An 11,374-nucleotide genomic window follows, 5' to 3' on the forward strand; every position below is an offset into this window, starting at 1 on the left:
TGGTCTTTTCGCGGCACGCGCACCTCCTTCCCCCCTCCCCGGGCAGCAAGAACGGATACTTGGGGGGGTGGCAGGTACCAACCCGAACTTGGCTTTGGCGCAGGAACGAATCATCAATGTCACCGTCTTTTCTCTAATTTGCTCTTACCTCGTTTTGACTCATTTTCATATCCCATATGAACTTGCCATTTCTCCACCTCCAAATTTATTGCTCCTCTCTCCAAATTCTATCTTATGTCAGTTTCGATATTATCTAACAACACCCTTTGTTTGCGCTACCTCAGCTTATCATCGCACAGCGCAAACAATACGTAGCCCTCCCACTCCCGCTACAACCTTCTTCAAGATAAAGGGTCCTGTGCCTTGCGCTTGGCGGGTCCCATTTGCGTCATACCTAGATCTCGAACTCGCCCAACATCCCTTGAATTAGGTCTCGGATTTGGTCTTACCTTCCCTCTCGAGTCAGTAAAAAGGAAAGAGACAATCACAACATAAACCGATTTCTCTCACTTCGCTTCCTTCGCCTTTTTCCAACCTTGATTTTCATTTCATCTCGACGACTTTGACGACCAGGAACGACTTGCATCAGCACCAAGTTTTAGGAAATCGACTAGACCAACTTCAACCGCCCTATGCCTTCCTAACGAAAAAGCGATCCCACACATACGTCCTCCGATTTATTCCACGCTCCACAGTGACAGAGTCCTGCACGCCTTCCATGATCATGACTACGAGGTTCACGCCCGAGGCTTTTCTGCCATCGGGCGCCTACGACTCTGATGTTGTTCTGTCCCTGAATAACCATCTGCCTTATCGCAACACGTCCAGTATCCCGTCTCCGCCCAACTCGTATCCTCGAGCTGGAACCCTTCGTCATCAATATCCACAACACTATCTAAACCCATGTCGACCGCAAAACCAAGATTATAGCCAGAGTCAATTTCAACGCGGACGAATACCCCCCGCGAGCACCCTGCCACTTCAGCACAAAGATTCATCTCCTCTCTCACTAGAGTCCTTGAGGGCAGCTCAATCTGTTCCGCCTAGTTATCGACCATTTCCCCAGCAGACCGAATCTTTCGACACTGTCGACGCTCGTCCCGCGACTGGATCTCCAACTCACGGAGGCCCGCCCCCCGTTCCAGAATTTCGCTTTCCAGCATCATCTACAGCTCCTCTGCCCAACGTCTCTTCGTCTTCCGGACTCGTTGGTACATCCCTCTCAAGATCTGTTTCGGCAGACGCAGTGGCTGCCTCTCAATCATCAGTGCACGTGGTTCAACGCCTCATGCAGCAGAACCAATTGATCCGCGAAGCCTGGGAAGCGGAGCGAAATCATCTCGAAGCTAATCGGCGACGAGTTGAAGAGGTCTATCAAGAAGAGCGGATCATCATGGATGAGGTCCGGGATAGCTGGGAGACCGAGAAGGAGGGCATGGCCCGAGAAATCGAAGAACTCAAAGAACGCGTCCACCGACTTGAAGGAGAGAACAGTGCACTCAAAGCTGTCACAGCGCAGAGTATCCAGGTTACAGGCGTGGTATCGCCTCTCGCGAGTCAGCGTGGCGGAAGCGGTGAGGGCTCCTTGGACAGTTCCTGCCTTCAAGCTCCACCAGGACGACTCGCGTCAAGGGGACAAAATCCCATCATTCCAACTGGTCTGTCCATATCCGATGCGTCATCTCTTCCACCTGGTCTTGATGGAGCATCTCGTCGACCTCACTATTTCCAGTCAAGTAGCGCTCGCGTATCTCCCACAACACAGCCCGAATCATCGCCTTTTGTCCCCCTCGACCCCAGGATGCAGACACAGAACCCAGTGGCTAAGGACTTCTTATCGTCCCCTACAGAGCACGTGGCTACTCCTGTTCCAGTCATTGATGTTCAAGAAATCGACCCTAAGTTGGAAGGTATCCCACTCAAGGCCACTGCGGTCCAGAAGCCCACATTCGCCGCCGGGGCATCTCCTCCCGAAAACCCAGCATCCCCCGTAGCATCCCCTCCTGGTCCCGCTGCTCGAAGCCCAGAGCAGTCTCGGCGCCCTACGAATGCCCGGGCTTCTTCCAAGGAATACACATTGCAAGCTCTCTCTGCTGTCGAGTCTCGACGTCTGACAATGCATGCCGGTCATACACCCAATCATTCCCTGTCATTGTTCCCCAAAGTCAATCCGACTGACCCAGGTTCCATCATTGGCGAGGGCGCCACGCCTACCGTCGAGACTGTCATCAATCTGGATGCAGCTGTGATTGCGGAAGAGGAGAACAATAACAGCCTATTGGTACCCGTGCAATCTGATAGGCGCGATTCAAAGGTGTCCTTTATATCTGTTACAGGAGAGCTTGACCCAAACGCACCAGATGTTATGATGGAACCTAATGGCGGCGACAAAGCTCTCAAGGGACCACTGATGTTAAGAAACATGCCGGCCAAAGATGAGCTCTTTTTTGAAAAATTGCACGAAGCACTGGAGCCTATAAGCCAAGGGCAAAATGCGCTCCCGGCTGTGATGCAAGGCCATGGGCTGGGATCTATTGCTGGCCCATCTGGCTCCAACGCTCCCGCGCATATGTCTAAACAGGCCGGACCAGTCGGCGGGGATGGACCTGCTGACGCCCAGCGAGATGCCGATGATAGTGACGGCGAAGGCAGTGGCAAGGCTATCGAAATTGACGTTCCTTTAAAGTTGAAGAGCACGTCCAACTTTGGTGCCCCTTTTGGTGCCATGTAGGACGGCATCCAAGGAGACACAAATTATCAAGCTTGCAGCTCGAGCTTGTGCAACCATGTTCCACCATCTTCGCCGGAGGATTTAGAGCGTCCCCAAGCATCCGTTTGACGTCTTACTCACGATGATGAAATATTTTTGCGTTGAATGCCTACTGAGCGGCCTTAAACGCACCTCACGATTTATACGTCTGTCGAATTTGCGAACTGTCTTTTCCCTCGGTTTGAGTTTTCAATCAGGTTCAACGGCAAGCGAGCGTACAGCGGTTTTATGGGACACGGGATAAAAAAGGATGCACACTTATAGAACAGGAGTATAGGGGGACTGGTTTTTATACCTTTTGCGTTTTTTTTATTGGGAATCGCCGCAGATTCTACAACATTATTGTCGCAATAGCGGTAAACAGTGACGCGATCATGAGCTTATGACAGGAGGGCAGGCTCGCTTGGAATTGTTTTGTGCAAGTTGGAACATTGGTGGAGGTCTGCGTTGTTTGAATACCCTGAATGATAGGAAGTTAGTATCGGAATCGGATCGAGGACTTGGGCGAAAATGGGAAATGGGAGTTGTCTGGAGCAAGGCTTCATCTTCCGGGTTTCGTGGAACAACATGAAGGTCTGGGCCGTAGTAAAGGGAGTTGAGGGTACATCCACCTGTAGATATCAAGGAGCTCGCCTGTGGGCAATAAGGACTTCTTTTTTCATCGGTTCGGTATCTCTGCTGTAACTTGTTTTTTTGCGGCCTTCCTGAACAGCCGCTGTTGTTTGAAACCTCGACCAATATGTATCCTATCTTCTGAGTCATGACATACACGATACCAGGTGACAAGTTGTATATCATGAAAACATTAAAAAGTGTGACAGTCATCAGGCTGGCACGTTCAGGTAAGTAAGGTAGACAGGTTGGCACGCGAGGTGGCTGATATCCCGCAAGGGGCTGAAGGAGAAACTTGACATGCAATCGTTGTATAAGCTTAGGACCTATCCTAAATGATCAAAGTTAAATCAATATATAATCTGGTACTTTTTCAGCGCCTTAGTTCAACGTCAGAAGTTTTCTTGGCCACTCCAAAGAAATGCCCCACGCACTGCCTGAGCCAAACATTGTGTGTGTAAATAACAACACGCTGATTTACATTAAGCCATTGTTGTACAAAGCGTATATTGGCCGCAACGAGCATTCCAGCTTTGATCGAAAGAGTCTTGTTTTCTTCAACTAAAGGTGGCGGTCGGCTTGACCCTAGCTAGGTATCTAGAGGAGGAAAGAAAACACGGGACCTCGATCCTAAGTGACAAAAAGCCTTAGGTAACTTGGCATTAGTTTAGGATAAGTTTAGGATACCTTTTGCTAAGATTGTTTTAACACCTTTTTGCTCCTCGCGGCCTAATGTAGTAAACTGTCGACCCGCTCTCATTCGACTTTGTCGTGCCAGTGTCCTTGTTTGAGAGAATGAATTTCGATCGCTAACTCTTCGCCACAAGTCGGATATGCAGTTGACAACCGGATCTTTGATAAGATACTAGCCTCCCTAAAATAAATAAGTTTCAATTAGAAAAGCAAGTCTTAATAATAATGCTGATTGAGGAACTTACAAGTATACCGGCAGATACCCCCAGGATATGGAATGATTCCTAACACAGGATCCTTGCAATGCCCTAGGGCTTGCAGCAAGATTTATTGGTCATCGTGAAAGCTTCTGAGTAAAAGCTTATATTGAGGGGGAAAATATCGTGTTGTCATTCATCATATGTGTTCGCAGCCTAAAGCTTAAGGTCATAGGCCGCCGTCATCCATAGCTAACACAGGATCCTCTTTGTTCCATAGAAGGGAATCTGCCTCCATCGATGGAGTCTCTTGGTGGTGGTAATTTGTTTTTTGCGAAACAGGGCAAAGAAAGGACGCACGAGGCGCGAGAACATCTTGAGCGAGTCTTTACTGATGTGTGGGAGTAGGTCTCGATGAAAAAGTAGTGGAATGTGGAAGATGATTTCACTGATGATGATGGAAAGGTGGTTGTCTAGTTGAAGAAGGAATGGAATCTACGCTAGGTACCTAGGTAGGCACATTCTGACCACCCAAAGACTCCCAGGACGGTGATCGCCTCTCCTTTTTCTAGTGGTCCAGGAGCGCATCGTTCAAAACCTTCTCAAGATGGGAGGAGACATAGGTGGCGACAGAAATGCCAAGTTCCTCACTGCGGGAGTTGACAACCTCGTTGATATGGGTGTCTAGACCGCTCAAAGCCTTTTTAACAGCGGCCTCGCAGGCCTTGTTGAGTGTGTCCTGAAACTGCTCCTGTGACATGGTTGGTGGATAGAGGAGAGGACTTCCATCAGGAGTGGAATCAGCTATGATGTGCTTTTGATTGATGAGATGTCTGGGATCTTATAGTGGGAATGAAATCTGGCGTCCAAGAGTGTGGCCGGGGTTGGTGTAGTTGGTGTGCATGCCTTGTGTGTAGCTACATTCTGACGCTGAACAATGGAAGGTGTCAAAAATGTCAAAGACACCTCCTAATCTAAGCTTTCCTAAACATAGCAATATATACTAATTTATAGTAAAGTATATTAAATTAACTCATATCTTTTTATCATTTAAGATAGGTCCAAAGCTTATACAACGATTGCATGTCAAGTTTCTCCTTCAGCCCCTTGCGGGATATCAACCTAGCCCGGTGAGGGAGTTCTGTAGTCAATCACATAACATCAATCGACGATAGCATTGGATTCTTATATCATCGCTATCCGACTTACCTTTTGTGGAAATCCTAAGCATCTAAAGTAGGCACATATTAACGTGCGGCTTCCATATATTCATGCTGGAAGTGAAAGAATCCACACTGTCTGAATACAGTCGCTACCATAGAAGACCTTAACAATCGAACACCGTCAACGCCTATTCTCCGGATATAGTGATTCCCAGTCCATACTTCTTAACCGTCTCTGGCCCGCAAGTCTAATCTCAGTCATTGATTCGCCCGATTAGACGCCCATGGTGAAATCGTGTTCGATACCAGGTGTCACACTGGCCATGAACTAGAAAACAGGTTAGGAATCGGAGAATAACCATACGCAATATGGAGAGACCTACCTTGAGGAATACAACTAGGTACTGATCCACTCGAATAGCAACCTCTTGATCATCGATCTCGGTCTCCTGGACCTCCTCCCACTCATCCTTGTCCGCTGCCTCTTGAGCGCCCTTGATATCCAACTTTCCAATCTCGTCTACCAGACCCTCCATACCAGACGGTGTCTGGTTGTTGCCGGCACGGAGCTTCTCACGGCGCAGGCGAAGAGCCGCATCGGCACGGTCGAGTAGTGTCTTCATGACTGAGGCGTGCTTACAGGGATGCACAGAGGCCATCTTGATGTTGTTGGCGAAGAAGGGGAAGTCCTCAAGTGTCACTGTCTTGTCTTTGTAGTCACCGACAATGTCCTCTGTCATATCATTAGGGGGGAGCGGCTGGCCGCTGGCGAGATAGCCTGAGAGATACAGACGGGGTGTTCGGTAGTAGGGGGAGTACATGATGTAGAGCGTGTATGTACGGTGAGCGCTGCTAGTTGTCAGTAGATCTTCCTAGGATGCGAATTTTGCAGCATACCTGTTCTTGGAATCAGCGCCAGGATCGCGAATAATAGCCTCGTCGTCGTCTTCATCCTCCATGTCAGGGATTTCATCATCATCCTCGACAACCTCTCGATCACCGACATTTCCGGAGTCATCCACCGTCCTCACCTCCTTGACCTTCAGCGGCTGGGAACTAGCCAGACCACCGGTCCTCAGCCAACCATCATCATCGTCGCCAGTAGCGCCCTTGAAGTCGTCGCCGTCGTTGACGAGAGCTTCCTCATGGCCAGCGTCGCCTGCAAAGTCATCGTTCAGGCGTCGGTGGCAAGGAACGTTGCGTGTGACGAGGAACTGCTTTCCGGGAGGAAGATGGCTCACTCGCTGCTCAGGAGAGTCTGCATCGCCCCAAGACCAGGTCGGGAACTTGTACACAAGGTAGTCGCCCGCAGCGAGGAACTCTTCAGGTGTGATTTGACCGGTCTGGCGGAAGGTTGACTTGTGAGAGACGGGTGTATAACGATCCCGTATGGTGTTAACTGTGGAGTAGATGTAATTCATAATGGCTTCGTTGCGTATCGATTCGCTCGTTCGATAGAAATGATGTCTGTTGATGTGCTTGTCGGAGGGTGGACTCAGATGCTGTATCGCTGAAAGGATGCGGGGTTGAGATTTTGTATAATCTTGATGGTGAAATGATACAAAGGTGTCGAAGTTCCAAAGATTGAGAAAGGCTTTAAAAGACTTTATCGTTTCTTCGTCACGTCTGCCTGAAAAGAGGGCGGATGACTGATAAAGAAAGGCAAATAAATAGGTATGTTACGGTGCCTCAGTAATAGGCTTCACTGGTGAGGCGATCACATGGAGATGCACAGATGCCTGGACCCCTCATTGGCCGTGACGTGGGGGACAGCCACTCAGAGTTGGGGGAGTTTGACTGAAGCGGGTACGGAGCTGGGCTTATCTTATCAGCATGCACGTCATCTCCCAGAAGCTTTGCTCACGTGTATACTATGAGCCTCTCCCCGGGCAGATGAGAGTCAGTCTGGTGCTTGGATCACAAGGACAAGAGAAGCAGAATTAGCCATGGTCAGTGAATTTGTATAAATCGATCAAGTGCTCTATTCGGGATATCGTGGTATCTTTTCTTCTTCAGAATGTTTTGTTTAGAAATACATGTACAAGCTCAACCTCAATGCTCACTGCTCTTCCTGAGCCTCTTCCTCTTCCTTTTTCTTCTGCTCTTCACGCTCTTTCTTTTTCTCTAATAGCTTCTTCAGCTTCTTCGCTGAGTTGAACACACCATTCGTGCCAGCTCCGCATGCAGCGCATGTCGGGTCTTTTCTGTATCTCTGGAGAGCACATGGCTCGCAAAAGTAGTGTCCGCATCTTGTCTGGATAGGTTCTCTATACGGTCCCTCGCAAATAATACATGCAAAAGGGATCTTTTCAAGCATAGCAATCTCGTCTGCGTCGTCTGTGTTCTCAACCTTCTTGTCGCGGTTGGCGCTCGCAACGACGGTACCACCTAGGTTCTTCTTCCCTTTTGTAACTTCTTCCCACTCTCTGTCAAGTTGCCAGCCTTGCTTCACATCGTCTCGAATATGGGCGAACACACGCAACACACACACACACACACACACACAGCCGGTCTTCTTGTAATCTTTGCAGACGTCTGGTTTGAAGTCCATGACCGTGATGGTACGGACGTTTGATGAGGCCTTGACGGGACCCTTCGCTCTGTTGGGCGCATCGGGGTTCTTTTGGATGAAAGTAGTCTGATTTGCGAGTCCTTTGTATGTTCCATCTGGCTGCGAGTCCTTTGCGGCAGCACTTGTTGAGCCTAGGAGGTTCTTTGCTGATAGCGCATCCTGAGAGTTCTCGTCGTACCAGTTGCTATGTTTTGTCGCGTCATTGGTACTTGTAATGGGTACATGGCGGTCTGCTGTATAAACCGTCGCTTGAAGATCCATCTTCCCTGTTGCCAAGACTTTTGAGGATGCTGTGACGGTGGCAGTTTTCTTGTGCCGCTTAACGCGCTGTCCCGACTCGTCTTCTGACGATGAGTAGTCGCTATCATCGCTGTCGGCGGGAGGTGGCGTCGCTGGTCGTTTGCGCAGGTTTGCTTTGCCCTTTACTCCTCACTTCTTGAATACCGGAGTAGACGCTTGTGGTTCTATTGTTGAGTCGGCCATCTTTGTGGTTCTTGGTGGTCGATTTAGAAGTGACGGGGGTGGGATTTAAATGCGACCGTTACAGATTGGAAATCAAACTTTCTAGACTCTAACGTGCCTTACCTTGGGATAGAGGGATCTAGAAATGATCATGTGACTTCGCGTGGCGTTGGTGCCAGAGTCGGGAGCCACTCAAACTTGAGTAACGACATTTGACAATTGATTGTCAAGTATTTCTTCTTGAATCCGATATGATGGCTGCATCAGATCTCGATTACCTCATTTTCTTTCAATCTCGTTCTTTTTGGTGGGCGAGGAATCCATCTGCACTAAGACTAAATCCACCTTTGGCCCGGCTTCAGTATCACGAGAAAGGGTATAATCTATCAATCCGTAGTGGTGCCTCAAATTGGCGCGCTTCTTTTATAAATTTCTCTTATTGACTACCCTTGGACATTTACAGGTCACTATATCTTCGGGAACGTCTCCCATGATATCACAAACGCTATGTATATCACCTCTGGGCATCATCCAGGATGGCCATCTCGCCATGATCCGATGAATAAATGCTCAACAAGGATAATCGGATCTCCTTTATCATGGGTATGTTCTTGGGGCAACCATCCGAAGCTATCCTTTGGTAGGACAAGCACATCGCCAATCAATCGAGGTTCTTCAAGTCTATCTAGCTCGTTCCCAGTATGTTCCACGCCTGTGGACTCCTGGAAATAGTCCATGAGAGCTTTTGTGAAAGCAAAAGGTCCAGTAGTAGACATGACATCTTCGAAAGAAACTGTCTCCCCGGGCTGTTTCGTCCCAAAAAGTTTCTTGAGATCCTCTGCCACTTGGTTCACAAGTGTTTTGATGGCAGGATGGCTTGGCTTGGCCAACACCGAATATTGGCATAATTGCACAGAGTATGGGGAGCCAGGCCAGATGGGCTGTTTGTGATGGTCATTTTCTATCCCAACGACCAGATTTACTGAGCCTTGAAACTGTTTGGGGATCCATTTCGATACTGGCTGATGGGGGTATACGTCGATATCAGCCCATACACCACCCTCGCGCAACAGTATGAGGTACCTCAAGAAATCTGCTTTCAGAATTGGGTCCTGCAGACTTGTGAAGACGTCTGAGATGTTGGCATCAAATCGATCGCGAACATAAGCGTCATTGTTGGCATCAGTAATGCGCTCATACCGCCAACCAGGGTTGACTACACGCCATTGGTGTGGAAAACCAACAGTTCTCTCGGTCGGGTTTTCTGAATCATCTTTCCAGCTTTGCCATATCTTATGTGGAAAAGGTTCCTGTTGCAGAGTGACAGGAGCCGTAGGCAATGGTGCCTCTTCAGATAAGCTACTTGCTATCGTGTGTATTAGCAAGCAATCCAAGCTGAGGGTTTGCGAACAACTAACGTCTTATCCTACCACTATATGCGTAGTTGACAGTCAGAAAGATGACGATCACGACGGCTATTGAGGCAGTGTAGACATATTTTCGGTGCGCAAAACCCGGTGACAACATCGTGGCCAGACCGACTACAATGAGTTGAGGGGAATTGAAGCGACTCGACAGGATGCGATCAGCTTCGGGCAGAACTACAATCAGACAATCTCAGCCCTGTCGCCATTGACCGCGGCGACTGATGGACCCCTGAATCGGTGTGGGGCCGAGTCTCCGGCCGTGTCGGGATACAGCTTCTTGCAGCCAATTATCGATCCTCTGTTACCGCCCGGTATAGGAGGCCATTTAACCACAACTGTCTTCAACCAACACGCCAGTAAGAGTTCACGATATGGTCTCATGTGGAATCTACGACCAACACAGCTTCAGCTCTCGTTAGAGATGTCCCCAAAATCAAGCGATGGCCAGGACAATTTCTTGGGACGATACTTTGTAACTGCTGGCTAAGCCAGTGAGCGTCTATTTCTGTATAGCACATGGTGCTTAGACCAACGGCTTCGTGCAGCTTCTCATACACTTCCTGGAACTGCCCAAGGTTGGTGCAACCAACAGTTCTAAAGACGAATTGCTGCATGGGTCTAATCTCTAATCTGTTGGGTCGCTCTTCAGCTTCCTCCCCGTCCTTTCTACCCAGCTCTCCCTCAAAACTCTGTGCTTCTTTTCCCTTCATGGTACACACATTTCTCTGTGCTGTTGTGCAGATCAACTATCAAGATGAAAAGGTTCATCCTTTGTCTCCTATTTCTTTCCTTCTCACAATTATGTTTCGCCGCTCACAAGTGTTACTATCCCAACGGTCTGGAAGCCGAGGACCATCCTTGCGATCCCGATGCTAAGCAGAGCGTCTGTTGTTCTGGAGGCCTAGGAACAGTATGCCTATCGAACAAATTGTGCATAGGGGGAAATGGAAATACCGTACGAGGTTCATGTACGGATAAGAATTGGAATTCGCCAGAGTGTGCAATGTTCTGCCTGGGTTGGTGACGATGATACAAAATATATTGTTCGATTATACTTACTCTTCCCAGGCGCTGACACAGGAGGGACTGATCTGATCTCATGCTCCAACGTTACAAACAGTGACATATCTTATTGCTGTGACCACAACACCAACTGTTGTAACAGTGGCGTCGGCAGATTCAATGTACTCCCATCTGACCCCGAAGTTTGGGCGACATGGAACCGAAAGGCGACTCGATATGACGTTGTTGGTACAATGTTTAGTGACCAGTCCATGACCGAAACCGCATCGGCAACAACGGACGTCACGTCTTCTACGGCATCTACTTCTTCTTCCACTACGACAAGCAACGCATCCATACCGTCCAATTCTGTGCCGGATACACCAGAACCATCCGAAGCACCTACAGGGCTTTCCACCGGTGCAAAGGCAGGAATTGGGGCTGGTGTTGGTGTCGGAGCTATCATGGCTGTCGCT

General features: G+C 48.9%; 4 protein-coding genes across 4 annotated transcripts; 1 reads left to right on the plus strand and 3 right to left on the minus strand.

The window, feature by feature from the left end:
- Positions 1 to 724: 724 nt before the first annotated feature.
- Positions 725 to 2,731, plus strand: J7337_008840 (uncharacterized protein; the record flags this gene model as incomplete). Its single annotated transcript, XM_044826447.1, has 1 exon — positions 725 to 2,731. The coding sequence occupies one exon, from the start codon at positions 725 to 727 to the stop codon at positions 2,729 to 2,731; it is 2,007 nt and encodes a 668-aa protein (XP_044679364.1).
- Positions 2,732 to 4,840: 2,109 nt separating this feature from the next.
- ATG3 (E2-like enzyme) lies at positions 4,841 to 6,856 on the minus strand (the record flags this gene model as incomplete). The annotated part of the gene is made up of 4 exons (XM_044826448.1): positions 4,841 to 5,086; positions 5,716 to 5,763; positions 5,819 to 6,284; positions 6,333 to 6,856. 4 exons carry the CDS (start codon positions 6,854 to 6,856, stop codon positions 4,841 to 4,843), a joined length of 1,284 nt encoding a protein of 427 aa, XP_044679365.1.
- A 638-nt stretch (positions 6,857 to 7,494) lies between these two features.
- Positions 7,495 to 8,490, minus strand: J7337_008842 (uncharacterized protein; the record flags this gene model as incomplete). The annotated part of the gene is made up of 2 exons (XM_044826449.1): positions 7,495 to 8,427; positions 8,452 to 8,490. The coding sequence occupies 2 exons, from the start codon at positions 8,488 to 8,490 to the stop codon at positions 7,495 to 7,497; spliced, it is 972 nt and encodes a 323-aa protein (XP_044679366.1).
- A 506-nt stretch (positions 8,491 to 8,996) lies between these two features.
- Positions 8,997 to 9,996, minus strand: J7337_008843 (uncharacterized protein; the record flags this gene model as incomplete). Its single annotated transcript, XM_044826450.1, has 2 exons — positions 8,997 to 9,835; positions 9,888 to 9,996. The coding sequence occupies 2 exons, from the start codon at positions 9,994 to 9,996 to the stop codon at positions 8,997 to 8,999; spliced, it is 948 nt and encodes a 315-aa protein (XP_044679367.1).
- Positions 9,997 to 11,374: the final 1,378 nt, after the last annotated feature.

Source organism: Fusarium musae, chromosome 6 (genome assembly GCF_019915245.1).
Source record: "Fusarium musae strain F31 chromosome 6, whole genome shotgun sequence".
Taxonomy (NCBI): Eukaryota; Fungi; Ascomycota; class Sordariomycetes; order Hypocreales; family Nectriaceae; genus Fusarium; species Fusarium musae.